Source organism: Plectropomus leopardus, chromosome 5, assembly GCF_026936395.1.
Source record: "Plectropomus leopardus strain MGB_pleo_1.0 chromosome 5, ASM2693639v1, whole genome shotgun sequence".
NCBI classification, from domain to species: domain Eukaryota; kingdom Metazoa; phylum Chordata; class Actinopteri; order Perciformes; family Serranidae; genus Plectropomus; species Plectropomus leopardus.
In genome coordinates, this window is record NC_142180.1 from 19355151 (window position 1) to 19376154 (window position 21004).

The window sequence follows — 21004 nt, forward strand, 5'->3', positions numbered from 1 at the left end:
ACAGCACTTGAGTTAGTTACTTAGTTACATTACAACAATGTTCATGTATATTCAGCTCTAGTCAACACTAATGAAAAAAAATTTGAAGTACCCCAGTTTTGACATTTTATGAGGTTCACATTTCAACTTTTCAGTGATTAACATGTGTACTTTGAATGTAAATAGGGTGCCAGAGTGGACCCCTGGTTACCCCTGGACCCCCTTTCTGAGGTCAGGTCTAAGCCCTAAAATATCCTCAAACCTTAAAAAACAATGGCCATTAGGTTTTGATATAAACATGAAACATCTATGTTATAGCATACAATCATAAAGAATGGCTAATATTATCCACCAACATCTCATACTGCCCCGCCATTCAAAGCAGTCTAGAAAAATGGCCTACTGCACAGTCTGCAGATTCAGACATCAAAATAAAACTGGTTATGTTATGCATATATATAGAGGTAAAAAAAAGTTATGTTTAGAGTAATACCAGACATGGTTGGGGAAGACTAAAGGTGTAGCGTGGTTTAGTCAGGAAGTGCCTCTATCTCTAACAAAAAACACTCTCACTAACCAGTGTAAACACTTTACCTTGATGTCAAAGTTGCAGTCAAAGCGCTTGATGAGGACAATGAAGGCGCCTGTCAAATTGTCCCTCGGAGGGGGCTCAATAGGTTCACATGCATTTTCTGGCCTTGCCCCAATGAGGAAGCCCTGTGGGAAAGACATCATCAGACATGACATGGTGAGAGAAATGCATGAATGACTTAAAAACAAGTTTTAAGAAGTCAAATGGGTATTGAGGGGTCAAACGAGTCATTTTCCAAATAAAGATATCTATTATCAATTTAAAAAGCACTATCCAGTCCTAAAAATGAATGATACAACACAATAGATTTATATGCTACCCTAACTTTCTTATGATGTCTTTGGGTTGACAAACTAAAAACGCTTATACAAAAAGGATCCTCTGTATTCTAATGAGGAACAAAGTCAAACGGTTTGCATTTTTTTTTTTTTAGATGAAAACAACAGATCAAAAATACCGGAAATAATAATTAACTAGTATTCGCTGATAAATTAATGACCCTACTTCACATTTATTCAGTTTCACTCATCCCTGCATCACAGCTTGCATCCTCTAATATCAATAAATAAAAAAAAAAAACACCAAAACTGCACTGAAGCAGCTGTTGGTTACTAAAGGACACTTTGACATGTCTACAAATTCAAAGTGATACTGATAATCTTTAACTTACTTTCTTGCATGTCTTATGTAAAGTTGCTACGACTAGTTGATTAATAAATTAGTTGATGAAAGAAAAATAAATAACCAACTAGTCTGATAACCCTTTTTCATTTTAGTCATCTTCAAACAAAAAGTCAAACATTTGTTGGTTCCATCTTCTTAAATCGGAGAAATTGCTGCGTTTCTTTGACATTAATAATGCTAAACGAAAAGTTAGATTTTGAACTGTTAGTTGCAATTAACATGAAAATGATTAGCAGATTAATAGATGGTGAAATAAATAATTTGTTGCATGCCTAGTCTGAAGTACCACTGATCTTATCTAAACAAGATCTGATAGTTTTGATTCTGATTTATGTTGATAGCTGATGGACTGTCGGCAAATCACAAGCTGAAAATCATTTCTGCAATCGTACATCACAACATGATCATGACAGCGGCTTCACAGCTAAATGACAAGTCATCAGCACGCAGGATCAAGATGTTTTCTGATTCTAGAAAAATCCTTGCAGTCCTTTCCAAGATATGATCACACTGTTTTGTTAGATTTCAGAGACCTGGTTGGTGAGCCTGTATACTGTTAAAGAGGCTACACACACAAAACAGTAACATCCCATGATCAAGTGTTAGCTACCAAAAGCACAAGCAGCGCCATGTTTGTTAGATCGTCCTGCTGCTCCCAGATAAACAACATCTATCACATCTAGATAAAAACTTGAAAAAACAAGATGAGAGGCAGTTCTGCCAAAGCCCCACATGTAACAGTGGCATATGAATTTAACATGGTAATGCATTCATAATTCATGCAGAACCTTCCACTGGAGTGAGAGATATTACTGACACACACAAAAATTATGTGTATGCCACGTGTGTCTTTATCCATAAAATCTTTGTTTTTGCATGTATCACAGACAGCCTTAGAGTTAGCCTTAGAGTTAGTCGTTTTTTTTTAGTTTGTCAGGGTCTCAATTTGCCCTGAAAGACTCTGTCCCTTCTATGCCCCATCTTTCTGTCTCTCTCTGCTGCTTCCTGTCTCAGTCCCATTCCCAACAACAGCTTTTTGAAGTAGCTGATGAGACTGCGATAGCGAGAAAAGAGAGAGAAGGTGAGACAGAGAGGCTGACAGAGTGATAAAAGGAAGGAGAACAAAGGCAGAGAATGGAAAAAGATACAAATATGGAGGCAAGAGGAATCAGAGAGCCACTGAAATGAGACAAAAGGAGGAAAGCCAGAAAAAAATGGATGGAGAAAAACAAAAATAGAAAGGTGAGGACAAAAAGAGGCAGATGGTGAGAAAAGAGAAGAAACAGCGCAGATAAAAGGAGAAGCAATGGCACACAAGATACGAGGAGAGAGGGAGCTGATATGATATACGTTTCTAAACCTCTGCTGCTCTTATGCAAGTGTAACTAACACCACTGAGTGTGTCAGAGGCAGGGTGGTAGACAGGAAGTGTGGACTGCTGAGGGACTCTGGGACTATGCTGGCCTCTTTCAACTCACTCCCTCTCTCCTAAAGACTTAAACACTTTTTAAAAAATGTAAAAGAAAAAAAAACAACAGCAGCCCATATATCAAGGAGAGTCAGCACTTTCTCTCTCACACACACACACAGCCGGTGCTGCTAGCATCTCGCCGGCTGCCAAAACAGCAGCTGAGCCACATATGGAAAACAACCACAGTGACACATCACATTTGCTAAACAACGACGCCATGCTACACAACAGAAGTTGCTGACTGATACACTGCCAGACTGTAGCTCAGTATTGAAAAACCCTGACACAGGGAGGGTCAGATACAGGAAGGATCTGTGAACTCTCACATCAGGGAGGAGAAATGTGCGAGGAATCCCTCACCACCGTCACCTCTGGGTGCCTCCTCCAGTGCTGCCCTGCCTTGCTGCTAAATGACATCACTGTGCCACTGCCTCACATTCCTCCTCCAGACTTTGAAACTAATGACAAGAGCGCCCTCTATTGGGTTAAAAAAAATCTGAAAAAACACAAAACACTGCAGAGAGGAGAGCATGGTGAAAAACAGGAAATAACAGGGGAACGAGGGGAAATCCTGAAAAGGTAGCCTGAAAGGAGATGTCGAAAAAGTGCTGCCCATGCAAGGATATCACTTTAAGCACTAATACCACCTAAAATTGATTATATATGTCCACTGCACTGTCATACTCCAAGTTGGATGACATGGGGGTTTTGTGAGAGAATATTTATATTTCTGTAACTCTGAAGTGCCACATTTATAAGCAAAAATCATTTTAGATACTGTTTACAGAGGACAAAAAAAGCACAAAAGTACATTGTCCAAAATTACAAACATCGCCATTAAAATTATTGGGAAAAAGCAGAAACAGCTGATACACACACACACACACACACACACACACACACACACACACACACATACACATACATATATATGAAATGCAGGTTACACTAAAAGCCAGGGTAAATCTTGTCTGATCCTGTTAGTCCCCGTTTTTCTAAGAAATCATTATTCTGCCTCGGGTAGACGGTTTAAAGTCGATGCAGTAACCAAGAACATTTATAAAACAACTTTTATAAATGCAATAACTTTGCTGAATTTGTACCAGAGCTCCACTTAATTCTTATTTCTGTTGACAATTAATCTGTTGATTATTTTACCAAATTACTCAATTAGTTGTTTGGTCTATAAAATGACAGAAAATGTTGAAAAATATTTCCCAAAGCCCAAGATGAGGTCCCCAAAGTTTTTCCCACAACCCAAAGATATTCAGTATACTTTCATAGAGGAGTTAAGAAACCAGAAAACATTTTAAATTATTTTTGTCTTTAAAAAATTAGGGTCTGGGGTTGGGGTCTATCCCAGCTGACTTTGGGTGAGAGGTGGGGTACACCCCGGACAGGTTGCCAGACTGTCACAGGGATAAAACACAGGGACAGACAACCATTAATGTCCCATTCATACCTACGGGCAAGATGAAGTCTGTTGAGACAATACCAAACTAAATTTTCCATTATTGCATTAGTCTTATGCTAAAGTTTCAAAGTTTAGAAAAACATGACATCTCCAATGAGGAAAAATGTTCATGATGTATGTGATGTTGAAATAGCGAAGTATCATGACATATTTGCACAATTAAACAGTGGCAAGTGTCACAGAGGGGAAAGTGTGTTTTCTTTGCTTTGAAACATCGTTGGACCGTGCCTGTATCTGATAATCCATGCATAAAACCAATCTATAGATCAAAGTCTAAATATTAACAGTTAATCCAATGTTAAGAGGTGGACACAAACAGTAAGCCTTGAGTGTAAAATCAATGCTTTAGTTAGTCTTTTTGTTTCAGTGGTTTAAAACTGGGTGGTGTAAATGCAGGCTGAATTATCTGTCAGTTAAAAGCTTTATGTTGGAGAGAAACAACCAATTGAAACCATATGTGATGCTTATGCGATGTGATTAATGCTCAGATACAAGTTAACGGTGTAAATACAGAGATAAATTACCTTCACCATGTTCTGTTTAGAGTGTTCTCGAATATCAATCAAGTGTCAGTATAAAATGCGATCTCTTGTCAAGCTGAAAATATCCCCTAATTTCCTCTTGTTCGACTCTCTTGTGTTCCTCTAATACAGTGCATGAGTGCAAACAAACTCAAAGGGATTTTCAGTTGTTGCACAATTTAAGGGGGGTGGGGGTGGGGTAGGGGGGTTCTCTGGTGGACTATTACAAATTACAGCACAGTAATCCTGTCACCAACAATCTCACTATAGGGCTTGTTTGCAGATTTGCTACGGGTTGAACTAGGGAAAAAAAACAAAACAGAGGAATTAATCACTCGCTCTAGCCTGACTGGGGCTTCCTGTAAGGAGATTAAAGCTTGTGTGACTCCACACTCACATTCATCGATGTTCAGAGTCCCCATTTTAACCTGAACCACTTCAGTCCCCACCCGAAGCATGACAACAGGAAGCAGGTGAAGCGACAGCACTTCTGCACGCAGCACTTTTCTGCATTGCAGTAATAGTCTATGATCACAATATTACCACATTGATTACCAGGGCATGGAGGCATTGACCCATGACCTTCTTTCTGAAGCTATTACTGCACCTAACCTGGATAGGAATGTTGGTAAAATGGGGCAGCTGCTTTCTAAATGTGAAAAAATGTGAATTTGTTTCTGGGTCACATTCTCGACTGCCTTAGAAAATGTGGGGGAGAAAAGTGAACGAGATACTAAAACTCTACCAACAGAAAAAGACAACAGAGTAAAGCCGCTCCTTGGACACAATGACTTGCTGGAAGTACATCGGTGAGTCATTTGGATGCTGACAGGGACTATCTGCTGTAAAACATCTATGATTCGTTCATTACCAGACATTTACCAGAGGCAAGTAGCACAAGAGAAATTACTCATGCAGGTGCATTAAGTAACCACATTAGTGTTTCATCAACAAGATAAAAAAAACCCTCAGAGCTTCCTTTAGAAACAACAGTTAACCGCCTGCTTTATGCATTATAAGCTGTGTCTCTAGCACACTCACCTGGTATAGTACCTGTGCAGAGATGCACCTAAACCCTAGATCTGTGTTGTGGTCCACCACAAATAGTACTTTTAAATGTTTGCAAGGTTGTTACCAGTAGATAATAGCTGAGCCAACTATTTAAACAGCCTGACGATAAGGAGGAACGTCAACACCTTGTTTAAAACAAAAAAAGAACGTACTGCTTGATGTGGCCAACACGCCACCAGTTAATGATGAGAGCAGTATACCTGTATGTTCAGCTTTCATTTTCCTTTTCTTTTCAAGCCTTCATTTGTACACTATGGTCATCTGAGCTAGCTCAATTTGCTGATGACGACCCACGACTGCAGTGAAAAGTTGGGAAAAGCTAGTAAATTAATCTCTGGGTTTAGATTATTTTCTTAAAATATCATTCTAATTTAATTTGTTAGAAATCAGTGAATGCAGTAAGTTGCACTGACAGAAAGCCAACCACTCACAATCAAATATAGTGAGTTCACTTAAACTATAAGTCTTTGAATTGTGGGAGGAAACTAGAACAACCGGAGACTAAAAACAAGCAAAATGCTTGATATATAATTATCCACTCAAAGTTCGCAGCCTCCTGATGTGCATTTTTTTTTCCATATTTTGCACAATGTGTGATACACGAGACAAGATTGTTTCCTGCCACCTCTTTATATGCCCACAACTTCTATTAAATGTATTTAGATTTAGAATAGAGGAAATAACTATAGAGAGGTTTTTGCAAAATTTGGTATTTCCCAACAGATAGGAGGAAGTCCATTCTGCTGCCTCTAAGGTAACAAAATAACTCAGAAATATTTTAAAGCAGGACCCTATTAGAAATACAGATAGTGTTGTAAAGGTCCATGTATTTTATGATTTCTGGACAACCGCTCGCACAGACACCACGGCTTTAATGTTGCAAGGAAAGGATTTTTTTTTTTTTTTTTTTACATATTTATTTTTAAATCTTTTACTGGGAACTTTTGTGCCTCAGAGACTTAGCGAGTGTTGCTGAACCATCCAAACCACATAGTCTTTCCAAAAGGAAACGCAAGCATTTCTTCTTAGGCTATAATTGTGGAAGTGAAAATGGGCACATAAACAGTATAAAAACAAAAAGCCTTCAAGCCAAGTGGTGTGCCGAGAATGTGCCGCAAAAAGAGAACAAAGTTATTTTAAGATGGGTATCAATTCTTGGCCGGGGTCATATCAATAAATACTCACAAAACTGAACCACTTCTACACAGTTCTTAACCACGTCCACTGCCAGTACTCTCACTTAACCCATGTGCTGTATCTGCAGTTGCTGAGGCAAAGACTTGCCTCTAAAACCATTTTTGTTGTTGTGCACCATGTGTCAGTGTTTGCTAGTGTTTACACAATACAAAAACTATTTGAGCTAACTAAAGTAAAAACTAACAAAGTAAGTTTACTCAAGTACTGTACTAGTTTTGAGGTACTCCTACTTTGTTACTTTATTTCAGAGAGAAATGCTACATTTTGTACTACTCAACATGTATGCCATGGCTGTGCAGCCGTTAATCTGTGTATCTTACAACAATCATCAATCAAAATATTGTAAAAACTGCATGCTGTACAAAAAACCCCCAAAAGGTTGTTATTTCCGTAGATATACCATGTCATAGCAACCACCCGTAACCAAAGCATCTCAGCTGAAAAAATGCTGCGCGCCTTACTGCGCTTCATTGCCCCTTCGTGTTCTGCATTGATTTGTTTAAAAATTGTCATCTTTGTCATTTCATAGCATCAATATACCTAATAATAGCCTAACAGTAAAGCTTATGTATAAAGCACTAAAATCAGGAAAAATGAAGTAATTTGCAAGAACAACAAAAATATGATGGTGATACCGCATATCGTGCTCTTGAGTCACCTTTAATCACTGCAAGACAAAATTAATCACTGAGAGACCCCTATTTGGGAAGGCAACAATAACCCTTTTTCCAGTCAGAGGAACTGATTCTTTCAACTGTGTATACCAATTTTAAGAACAGTCATTACGATGCAAATCTAGATTTTTCATTAGTCACCATTCAAACCCAACAGTTTGACTAATTTATCAAACAATAATAATACAATTACTACTTCTCTGCAGCATTGATTCAAATATTGACTGTGACACACAATGTAAAACTCTTACTGTGTCTTCAAATCTAAAAGACTGGAGTTGTGAGGTTTTATTTTAATCTGGCAAGTTTTGTTATGTTGCATTTTTATTGACCCTTCATCTCCAAAATTAAAACTACTAAAATGTGCACCTCTGATATTAAACAAAGCACAACTGTTGCATACTGTGGGTGTGCACAGGCTTGTAGAGGCCTTGCTTTGAGACCCTGAGGCGACTGTAAACAGCACTGGTTGTGTAAGTGGAAACAGGGAGGGCTCTGTTTGAAGCCTCACTCCCTGTGGGGAATCCTCCGGAGACAAACAGTCTTGTGCTGCCTTGTGATGCCAGAGGTTTCTCCGGGCATCATACAGCTGCAGCATTGCAAGGCTACAACATCTAAATTGGGTTTATCTTATAATAACAATGAAAAGGTTACCATTTTTTTCAGTGTACAGTTTGTAAACAGCATTACAAAGTCACAAATTACTTGGTTGAAAATCACCAGATATACTAAGGCCTTGTGGTCTTCATGCCATCTGCATGACTTCTTGCAAGGTGATCCTCTTTCCTTATTGCATATGCATTTCGGAAATGAGTACGCAAATAGTAGGTGGGGATGCAGTTAATGCATCCCCACCTTCACTTTTCTTTAGGAGGTGTTAGTAGGTTTAGGAGCAAATACCTAAACCTACTAACGCCTCCTAAAGAAAAGTGAATTCACCTTTAGTCTTTAGAGATCTAAACTGCATCAGATAAACAGTGAGTGCATAGTATCTAAAGATACCTGCAGTGTAGGTATGGTGAGACATTGTTTACTTTTTCTGTGAATTTGTCAGTGTGCCCAAAAAACATTGTCACTGTTTGACAAACACGGCAAATCCTTTGCTTGTCTAGTAAATAAGATTCAGAATAAGAATAAGTTTTTCTCTCGTCATCCTTAGCCTATGATAATGTGGATGATAATGTGGATATATTCTAACATTACAATCTTGCTGAGTGCAGCTTTAAATCAAAACTGAAATGACTCGCTGCCAAGCTCTCTCAGACAGGAGCAGACATGGGCAGGGCAGAGGAGGGTAACTTTAAAATGGACGGACTGAGTTTAGCCCCCAGGGAGTAGGGCAGCATGTCTGCATGGCACACGGCCTCTCCGCAGCGGGACAGCAGGGGTGAAAATTAAGACGCAGAGATCAGATGAGAATATAAGAGAGAGAGTGGGCGGTGACATAGACTAAGTCATTTCTCAGCTTTCGTAACACAGAATCTTACATAAGACTAATATGCTCAAACACACAGAGAGAGCAGCATGACTGTGTGCCATAATCTCTGCTATCTGCCTGGTGGCACATCATCCACAGCAGTCTATCTATGGTGAGGCCCATATCAACAAACATGGTTACATGTTGTACTGTATCATTTTTTAACAGGTATTTCTTGCAACAATAACCCTGAGTAAATAAATAAGTTAATTAATTCTTTGAGACTCAACTCACATATTTTAAATGTAAACTGTCCACATCCCCTTATAGGGGGTTAAAAATGACAAGATGACAAAAATTTCTGAAATGTTATGATATTAGATCTTTTTTTAAAAAAGCCCCATCTCATACCAGGCACAAAGTGGTGTAAAGTGCAGCACAAATGTCACTGCTAGTTTCAGACCAGCTCCCATGTTGTGTAGGTACCAGCAAATGTACTTGCGAACATCTGGGTGCCCATGAGTGTGTAGGTCTTAGCGTGCTTTTGGAAAAAGTTACTCTGAGTGCCAGAGTACACCCCGGCACAAACTGGACCGTTCAAAACTTTTGAAGACTGATGAAATTTGCCATTCGGTTATACAGGACACCAGTCTTGGAGTGGCAGAGTGAACTCTTGGCACCCTGTCTGGGGAGACGGAGCAGCAGAGCGCCGAGTAGAGTGAATGTGAGATGAACCTAACATTTGTTCATTCATATAGAAATAGAACACTAAATTACTTCAAACGCATTGTTTGGAGCATTGCTATTTCAAAGCAGCAGAAATGGATTTCACCATTGACCAACAAAACCTGATCTAAAGTCAATGGCACAATATTTTCCTGCTATTTAAAGGGTGTATTATTCAGATAGTACAATGTGCCCTACAATGCGCTTTTAAACGCACAGGGGCATGCATATGGGTTGCAGGTCGGTGACATGATACATCATTGATTGCGCCCAGATTATGCATTGTGTAGAAGTGAAACTGGAGTTGTACACACTTGAAATGCACTTTAGACCATGCACCAGAGATCGTTCAATTAGGACCCTTAATGTTTAAAGAGAGGTGGTATTCCCACTGCTGTTGCTTCAATTTACTTTGTTTGACGTAGGCAGTTGCAAATTGTAAGTAGAAACACTCCAAGGGTCTGTTCACCTTTAGTGTCTTCAAACTTCACGTTGAGAGACCAATGCTACCAACCATCTCAACCAGAGCCCTGATGCCTAAAATATACCATGAGATCACAACTCATGTGACAGAGCCAAAATTATGTTGTGGGACTACCATAATGGTGTACTGATGCTAAACATAGAACCCTTAAATTCAGATAAGTGGCAGTAATTATGAGAGTCCAAATACACTGTACTTAACCTGCACATGTACACAAACACAAAACAAGTCATATACTTTAGCCTGCACATGTACACAAACACAAAACAAGTCATATACTTTAGGACTTTGCCATCACTTTGTTTCTGTGCCCCCAAAAGCGTTTGTACAACAACAACTGCCACAATGACCAGCTTAGATAGCAGACATGAATCATCCCTTCTGTTTGGGAGCTTTGTGGATCAAGCAGTTTGCGGGCTGCTGGGCGGGGGGGTTAGACACAGAAACATCACAACAACACACATTTATTACAATCCCTCGACACAGAGCGGTAACGTTTGGGATTACATCATTACATGTTATGAAACTTTGACTGAGCTTCATTAAAGTCCAACCAGAGTGTAATTTGAATACAACAGATCTACTTTGTGTGCTCCTCTGTCATAATGAAGTGCTGCTGGATGAATAGGGCTGGGTGTTGTTTTAAATATAACTATACCAGTACCTTTAAAGTCATACTGATATAATAGAATACTTCATTTGAAACTAATAATGTGAATGGAGTGAAGTATAGCCGCACATTCCAACATCTTTGTGGCATCTCTGCACATTTAACTGCCAACTCTGTCAATACACCGTACTAGACTTCACCAAACCACAGACTGTATGTGTTGTAGCTGTTTGCTGCGGTAGTGTGAGTTCCGTACCAGGGAGAGTCTGTGCAGGTGCACACACAGTCATAGATCTATCTTTTAGCATGACATAGCTAACATTAAATTATGTTGTTATTTATTAACAACAGAGTCGACCCCTTTCAGGGTCCCACATACTGTATATGCTGCCATTTGAATGGACTTGAAAACCAAAATTGTACCTGACTCATTAATGAGTCAAACACTTTTTTGACCGAACCATCTTCACATAGCTGCTTCCCTACAGTAATTATTTGCATCCTCTCCATGCACATCTACAGGTAATCTCTCTATTTCAGTTTTCTGTATATTATTAACCTTTACCCACCCCAGCCTTCCTATCTGTATATCACCCTGTGTTTGTTACTGCAAATGATGTTTAAACAAATAAATACACTTAAATATTAACCATTCTGAATTATTCTGAAACCATTTTGCGAGTGACAGCAAGTCCTAATTCAGTCCTTTAATAGTGAAGCTGCCTTTTTATTTATATCTGGATACAGGCTTTCACAGCCTGTTTCCCTAAAGTGGTGAAAACAACTTAATCACAAATGCAAAAATAATATATACAAATTTTTGCATTTATATGGCATGTATTTATTATTCATATTCTTATTATTATTTATGTTTTAATGGCTAAACTTTAATTCAGTGGAGCTGTAAAGTGGAAAAATGCCGGGAAAATTATGTGATCATATAAACCTTGAAAAGATTTGTAGGGACTTGCCTTTTAGTCTACAAACAAATCAAATGACTATTTTATCAGACAAACATCTCTGACTCTTCTGCACTCACCTTCAGTCCATCGCTGGGTAGCCGATAACCAAACCGTGCAGGCAGGTCCTCAAATGTCTCTGTTTTGTTGTCAAATGAGTACTGAAAGATGGAAAATGAAGTTTATTGACTTTTGATTTGATTATGGAGGCTGCGGCTTCATCACCATCAACCAAACAGATCTTTAGTTATCTAAGTGAGAAAGGTAGTCATCCCCAAAATAAAGCTTTACCAAGTCTTTTTTGACTATTAGGATGTATAGAAACAAAACACAGGCCTCGAAAAAAAAGTAACAAACACCTCATTGGAGGTGTGTTTCTGCATAGACAGGGGTGCAACTGTAATACACTGTCACATTATTGTTGATAGTGTCTATGTATGACCCTACATGCACTAAGCATTACTCACCGCGGCAATATCGGCCTCCACAGGCAGCAGATTGAGGAAGGCGAAGAGCTGAACAGTGAAAATGGTGTAAATCTGCGTGGCCGACAGCATCAGCATTCCCAGGGACAGCAGCATCTTGGCATCACGTTACAACCCCCAGCTGTTGTGCCAGTCACTCATAAACATACACAACCATAAACACACACACACACACACACACACACGGATGACCACGCACACTGGCTTGCAGTGGAGCTGCTGTACACCGCCTCTTGTTGTCACACCTACAAAAGACACCAATGTTTATGTAAAGCCTTAACTCGCAGAAAGTGATAAAATAGTGTTTACATTTCCTGATTTAAATTGAATAAATTTTATGCAGGTGTGATGTCTTTTGGTTATCTATCATTGTTGCAATGTTAAGTGAAAAATATAAAACACATTTTGCTCCTTACGCCAATTTGATAAAACAGATTTAGCTGTACAGGGATTCGGCTGGCGACATGTTGGACTTTTTAATGCTATTTCCAGGTGTATGACTCAAGCCACTTGTTGCAGCAGAGCACTGTCCGAGATAGGTCTATTCCAGTCCTACATCTGGTTTTTCGATTATCTTGCTCCACATGTGTACGCCCTCTTTAAGCTCATGGGAAGTGGATTTTAGTGGTTTTTCAGCTGGCAGAACACATGAATCATATGTTTTAGTACTGAATTCAATCTTCTGCAACAGCGTGAAAGCAGAGCTGATATTCTGGACTTGGACACATCGATGATACCCCTTTATCAAGCTTTCTTTCAGCTGTTCTGATTTGATAAGTTATACAAACAGACTATCTGAGAAGTGCTGTGAAGTATCAGTATCAGATCACTTCTCTGTCTTGAATGGTGTTTCTCGCTTTTACTACTTTTTCATTTAAAGAATATACCCCTTACAGTAAATGTCCATTAGAGGAATACTTTGCCACTTTTCAACCAGCTTTGCATAATAATAATGTGGTAGTATAAATTAACCGTGGTTAACTTCCCTCCATCTTACCAGCGCCCAGATCTCCCTGCTTGTCTCGTCTCAACTTGGATTTTTGCTGACTCTTGGGCTGTTCCTCTTGCTACAGATTGTACTTCTGCATTTTTGTATGCCTGCCACCGACACGATAAGTATAGAAGTGGATCAAGAGAGAGATCCGCCCCTCTGTCCCTCTCAAACTCAGATCATACAGTAAAACTATATAGTGCTGATCAAATACAAAGCAAGACTGTGTTAGTGTATTGTCTATTTCTTGCCTTAAAACGTCTTCAGAAACATTTTTTATGAGTGCCCTGTTTGGCGGTATTTTGAGCATTTTTTAACAGAGACCATACTGCTTCCTGTATTGTGGAGGCCTAAAAAACTATGCTCAAATGGAAAAGCACTGCTGATCAAATATAAGCATAGATTATTTTACCGTGTTGCCTATTTCTCACCTCAAACCTTATAGAAAACATATTTTAGCTTACTGTTTAACAGTAATTTCAGATTGTTTGTTATGAGGCTGCCGACATATTAGTTCCAGTGTCAAAACGGCCAAGATTGCATTACATCATCCACCAGTGGAAATTTCATTGTTGCAGTGTGGTGCAGTGGATTCTGGTTGTTGTTGGTTTTCTACCTCCTTATCAAAAGTGAATGTCAATGTGTTTTTCTCTGTTCTTGTAGTACCATTTTGAAAAGTATGACCATCTTTCCATAGACAGCCCAGCTTTATGAAAAGACCATCTTTCCTACAGTGAAATACTGATATTTAAATAATGATAATGATAAAGCTATTGTGACTATAGTTTAAGGACAGCCTTGCTGCTAGCTTCTGAGAGGCTTCCTGTTTCAGTCTGTTATGTTTCTTAACTGGCCAGTCACTCCAAAAACACTGAAGTCAGCTTCAGGCCTAACATCACAGCAGCACAGCAAGTTTACAAAGAGGAGGGCAGCATGTGATCAGGTCAGGAGAAAACAAAAGCCAGGCTTTAGACCACTAAGCTGTGTTATCAAGCTGCAAAGTAGGTGAATAGTGTTTCAGGATTACATGGTTTGTTGTGTACATTTTGAGGAAAAAAGAAAGTTTTATTATCAGATCAATGCACCACGGTATGTGCGATGCCACCATTTGTCTGCTTTATATATTGTACAATAGCAGAAATGCTTCAAATAGATGGGGACTGAAAAACAGCTTTGGCAGCACCTGTCCTTATTTATTATTAAAAACTACACCGCATCTAAGCATCTGGAATTTCTAAAGTACTTCACTTTAAATTTGAAAAATATGTTGACATTCATTTTTGTGAAACATTTTCTTTCAGGTGCTAACTGTAAGATGCTAACTGTCACCAAGTTTTTGCAAATATCTTTTTGAAATATGCACTTCTAAATTAACATAACATTGTCATATTTTTAAAAAAAAGCATATTTTTATGGCAAAAATAAATATTTAAAAAATGCATTTAAATAGCAGCAATTAACTGTGTCTTTCAACCCCAGCTAAATACAAGAAAACCTTTATCTCTGAATGAAATTACACCTGCTTTATCTGTCCAAACTGCATAATTCACTTTAAAAGTAATGAGAATCAATTCCAAGCCTTAATCAAGTCTGTGTGAAAATGGGCATGAGGCTTCTTTACATAATTTTCCATCCCTACTGTTCTACTAATGCTGCTGCTACCACTCACCATGAAACACGGTCTTACGGTCTTACATACTGAGCACTTTCAGTAAAGCATGTCACTCTATGAGGGCATAACCTGATTTCCTAAATTGAGATTAGAAAAAAAAGCCAGCCATCTAATTATAATCAGCATTAGTGGGTTTGGGTTTAGAGAGAAGGAGTTGGGGAAGTACAGTAATGCCCAATCGTAATTAGGGCTGCATGATAATATATATATATGATTATGATTACTATTTTATATTTATGTTTTTGACTGCAGTATTTTGTCTTTATTATATCTCTAAATGTGTTTATTGTATGTTTAAAGTATGCATCGAAGACCAAAGCAAATTCCTTGTAAGTGAAAACCCTAATTTACCAATTCTTATTCTGAATTATATAACATTTATTTTAAATCTCTGACAGTTAACAAATCTCAATTTGGTCTAACATTTCACATCATCACACTGCCCAGCCCTTGTGTTTACTTGTACTAAACCTCAGTGTCATGCAGCATGTCATGAACATGTTTTCAAAGGGCATTTGGGCGTTACTTAAGTTAATTCTCAGTAAGACAGCAGCTTACATGTATGAGTCAAATGCCAGTTCTGCAAATGATTATTAGATCAAGATAGAGATCAACTTTAGTGTCCCCTAAAGGAAATTCATCTTGGGCTACAGTACTATGCAAAGCTCCAATCACAGCTATACTAAAGAGACAATAAATCAATACAGCAAGGTAAGACACACACAAAACCAAAAGACGGTCTTTATGACATGAATTAGATGTCACTAAAATGAGGAACAAATGTTACATGGCTTTCATGTCTTGCAACTGCCCTTTAATATTGCACCAGCCTCGGCAATCACAATAATGTTGCACAGTATAATAAAGAGCAATGTAAACTGCACAAAGGATAAAACACAGAATAAATGTCAATGATAATGACAAGAGAGATAAAATAAAAAAATAATGGCAATGTCTTGCACAAGGCTGGATGCACTAACCATGTCACCAAAACTGGCTGAGACAGGACAGGGTCTTTGTGATGACAAAGAATCAAAGGGGAAGTGAAAGCAACACTCAATGACATCTGAGAGCAGATGACTAAATATCAAATGACAGTTATCACACTGTATTAGGAAAAAATGCTAGGAGGTAACTGAATAGAGAAATGCCTACATCTACACCCCGATGTGTTTTAATATTTAATGATATCAACATTATCAACAGTAATCAGACTTCAGAAAATTGCGTTGAACTACAACCCCAAATCTTTGAGATTAATGTAGGGTTACTGTTTACACATCGAGCTGCTTTTACAAATATCGTCGATCGCTTTAATGTCAAGCTTTTTCAAATAGTTGCAGTTCTTTCAGTGTATAGATATAGTCTTAAATAAAAGCGATCTAGAGTAGACAGTCTTAAAGATGTGCAGACAGCAACAAAAACAGAGCGTCCTGTACCCGCGTTAGCATGATGCTAACATGGGTAGCTAGCTGGTTTGTCGTGGGTGTTTACCTTTATCGCTGCCTGGAGGTTTATATTGTCCGGGAATTTAGCTGCTGGCAGTGACATCGCTCTCCTCCGCAATGTATCGTGCCAAGAAACATGTACAACAGTGGCGATCGCGGCTGGACTTCATCCCGTTTGAACGTTTGGTGAGAGAATATGTACATAAACGTTACAGTTTAATCCCGTCCGCTAGCTTCTTCTTTCATGTGAGAGCGCTGACTTCCGCCACATGCACCGCTCCTCACTCAGCGTCCGATTGGACAAAACACCTGTCAATAATGCTATTCCGGAAGTGACTCCAGACGTAAACATATCCACGTGATGGCACACACAACTCTTTACTGCCTTTTACAGTCGCATAACACGAACTGGCTGAAAGGAGCAGCCAGCCCATATTTACAGCTTTGTTACAGCTGCACTGGTGCTTTAGAAACACCAAGACCATGTACAGAAACTGTATATTTTCAGTGGAATAAAGTAAGCTATATTTTTTTCTTTCCATCAGCACAAATGTTGACACCCTCCCCCTCCCTTGAAAAAAAAAAAGTCTTGAAAACAGTTGACACTTTTAAATCTCTAGCACCCTCTATAGTAAATGGATGGCATTTTTTTTAGGAGATCCTTTGTGTCTTTTTAGTTTATGTTCGAGTTCAAGCCTTTTTATATAATGACCAACAACCAGATGCGGAAGATATGGTAGTAAACTTTATTAAGGTACAGCTATATTACCATTGTGGAGTTCTGCATGCGTTACATTAACGCACACTTTGGACTTTTATTTTACACATTCCCATTTTTGCACACCTCTGCACAAAACTGTTCAGCTTTGTTATTCTGAAACAGTTACACTGTACATATTTGTCCTGTTATTGTACTTTTTTGAGTATCTCTGTCATATTTTTATTATTATTAATTATGCTCCCTCCTAATCAACCAATGCTGGTTATAGAACATGAAAATAAATACTCTTAAGATAAAGCCATAGATATCAGCACTATAAAATTATTTTCCACAGAGGGTCCATTCAAATCATAGCATTAAATTATAGCATTAAAAATTACCCAAAATTAAGAAACAATAGACTTGAAATATATACTATACTACATCCTACAACATTCATCTACATTTCTAAATCTAGATTTCATTTGGGTTCTGATGTGTGGGGGGAAAAAATCACAACTTGCAGGTGTTGATCCTTGAGAAACTGAGGCACTGTGTGACCCAAGCCAAGACTGCACAAAAACTTTGTGGACAGCCTCAGACTTTAAAAGGTCAAATGCAAAATAGCAGACCCCTATAAAACTAAAGAACATTTCAGGTTTCTACAATGTTCCTCCAACACAGTGTGTGAAACAGGTCCTTTTATTTCTCACTAAAAGGCAGAGCAGAGAACTGACGTCAGGCTTTGTTGGGGTTGGGGTTATTTCCAACTGTGTGTCACAAATAAAACTGTTCACACTCAACTTATTGCAAGTTATATTATATATTAAATTGTAATAACATGTTTAAATAGAATAGTAAACAAGATGCTGCCATTTGCACCTGAGACTTTTTTCTAAGACTGTGATTCTTGAACTTTTTGTCTTCTGAGTTTGTCCCTCTCCACAAATAGTTCTAGTGTCAGATACACTAATGTACTACTTCTCCTGTAATGCTTTTACCTATGTCCTCTTCTGATAATAACTATATAACTGCACCTGAACTTTGTGACCAGGCATGTATGTAAAGTGTAATTGCAGCTGTTAAAACAGAGGCAGGTCAGGTGTACAGATGGCACATGACTAAATAACTGGCAATTGTCATGTGCAACACATTTTATTACTACATGTCTGAATGCTGAGAAATGCCAGTATATTTTTCTTCATTTACAAGGGAATCAAAGTATAAGCGTGTATACTTTTGTATCATGAGTGGTTGTTTTTTTTACTGTCTCTAAAGTAATTTGAGACTTGTTATAATTGTTTCGTTTAGTATTGTTGCTTAAGGGTGAGCATAACACAATAAAGAGCTATGAGTTACTAACTCTTAAACGAGTGCCAAAATACAAATCGACAAGAGACAAGAAATAAACTTGCATACTTATAGTGTAGGCTTATAACATGTCATGACCAGTCCCACGTGTTTTTTCACCCTTTTACTATGCGTGTTTATTGCACTTTAACATATTCCTGTTTAACAATGTTTAAAGCCCTGTCTGTGGGGTAATATGGGATATTCTACCTATAAAATAACCCTTTCCAAAGTCCAAATAGATAAACTCTGAAGACTCCATGTCACCAAGCCAAAAAGGTTAATCAACTTCTGATTTTGCATTTAAGCATCATTTTTTAGAAGTAATTATCAAATAATCTGCATGGAAAAGCATTGTTTTTTTGTTGTCTTGTTAGATCCTCAAGTAGCATGCCTGCCAAAACCCACCTAACTCCTGCCCCCTCTCTACAAAACTTTGCCTCTGACACACTCACCACACACCCTCCTTCATCCAACCAGAGCACCACAGAGGACTCAAACAACCAGAGGACTGATGTCCCCACCATGAGGGTCTTCATGTGCTTTGAAGATTCCTGTGAGCAGTTTGATGTCCTTCCACATCAGACTGTGGGGGCCATGAAGCAGATGATGAAGGTAATCAAAAGCTATAGCAGTTGCCCTGTGCCATCCCTGTTATCGGACCTTCTTTTCTGGACAAATTTTGACTGCATTTTGGAAGTGTGCCTGACGACGTGGACTTATCAGTGGAGGCAAAAGAAAGTGTTTGAGGATTTATCACATTTATTACTTGTAATTGTGAAATATTATGCATGACAAAAGTGTTATTGTCTATGTGGAAAAAAAAGCACTAATCTCTCATCACTGGAGACATCTTTTATTCAGCTCACATGGAAAAGCAAATTAAGCTACAGACAATGAACATGGTCTATCAAGACCCAAAAGTTTCCTCACTGTCTCATTCTGCAGGATAAGTTTCTGGTCCAACTCTCAGATGACAAGCAGCAGCAGTACCTGGAGCTGAGCTTTGGCGGTGCAGTGCTGCAGGACAGCTGGGCTCTGTGCGACGTGGGCATCACAAGTGGCAGTGCCATCCGATGTCTGATAAAGGTATTAAAACATGAAAAGGGTTTAGAGATTTGGAGCTGTATTGGGATTTTCAGTAAATACTATCAGCTTATAATGATGCACATTGAGAGAGGATGCTGAAGTGCATCTTTGCCGTAGGCCTACACTTAAGAAGCTTTCCCCCTCTTAAAAATGCTTTACATAAACAGATGATTGCAGTGCAGTTTTGGCATTAAACTATGTGTTTTTGGTCAAAATAAAGACCCTTTTATGGGAGAAATTGGTTAACCTGCCACCACAACTTTTGAATCAGTTTAATAATGGCAGTAGTATTGCTTCCAACCTTTAGACTTACCACATACTTGTTTTTTCTGTTTTTATGTCAGATCTATAAGTTGAGGGACCTGCAGTCACTTCAAAATATTCTTCATGTTTTTCCTTTAGAGTTGCTAAAATTAGCATCTTACTGCATACACATTCATTACTTGGGATTACTTCTCATCAAAGACGTGCTTGTTAGAGCGAGCGTATTTCATGTCAGACTGGTACACTAATATGGATCAAGATGTTCCCATGTGAGCTGCACCTCGGAGGGAGATGACTTTATGGTTGAGATCTTTAGTTTATCCCTGTTAGTCAGTTTATAGTGTTGGGACACATTCCAGGCTCATCACCAGGCAACCCTGTGTAAAAGCTGACAGTGGTAAGGATGTGTGCGTGTCCCTTTGTCATCGTTTAACATCCTCTCATAAAAGTGGTTGTTTTCTACCGGCCTTTTAGTGTTTTCGTCCCATTTCACTCTCGACTTTTTTATGTCTTGGTCTCAGTCATTTTGCTTTGACATTTCACATCTTTTTGCCCACTTTAATGGGTCACACACACTCCTTAAATGTGTACCTGTTTACATGTGTTAAGTTAAAATCCTTTGCATGCAAGATGGTAAATCATGGAGAGAGCTTTTGCAAAAAGCACTCCATGCTCTGGGTTTCCCTCAGAAAAGTTATTCAACAATTCAGTACTTATTGTTTATTTCATTATCAGAGTTGTAATACTCGAGATTCTCAGGCCACTTGTAAAAGATATTGCTCTCATCTCACATCATTTTTTTACTTGGCCTTTTCCTGGTCTAAGACAAAAAGGACTTGGGTTTTTATTTCAAGATTGGTCAAGACTTCAAATGCAGGGTCATCACTAAATTGCCTGTGCAGAAAAGGAGTGCTGAGATGGTTGAGTAGATTTCAGCTCTCTAGTGTTTGTTAGTATTTGTTTGTTCATAGAAAACAAAGGATGACTCCTGCTCATAAATTCACTTTCACATGCACACATACATACAGCGTATGGTAATTGAGGAGGAAAAAAGAAATCTTCATTTGTGTTTTAATGGGAATGCGAATCCTTCAGATCAGTTTGAGGAGCGCCTTTGTTTGCATGTTCCACATTTTATTGTAAAGG

The 21004-nt window shown here is 38.5% G+C and overlaps 1 protein-coding gene across 1 annotated transcript in view; it reads right to left on the reverse strand.

Annotated features, from left to right (window-relative positions):
* Window positions 1–16739, reverse strand: part of rnf13 (ring finger protein 13) — a 52524-nt gene extending 35785 nt beyond the window's left edge. The window contains exons 1-4 of the mRNA XM_042515952.2: window positions 16502–16739; window positions 12327–12589; window positions 11940–12020; window positions 574–696 (exon numbers count right to left, since the gene is read on the reverse strand). Of these exons, the coding sequence (XP_042371886.1) occupies window positions 574–696; window positions 11940–12020; window positions 12327–12440 (318 nt within the window). The 5' untranslated portion in view covers window positions 12441–12589; window positions 16502–16739. The remainder of the gene's footprint in view (window positions 1–573; window positions 697–11939; window positions 12021–12326; window positions 12590–16501) is intronic.
* Window positions 16740–21004: the final 4265 nt, after the last annotated feature.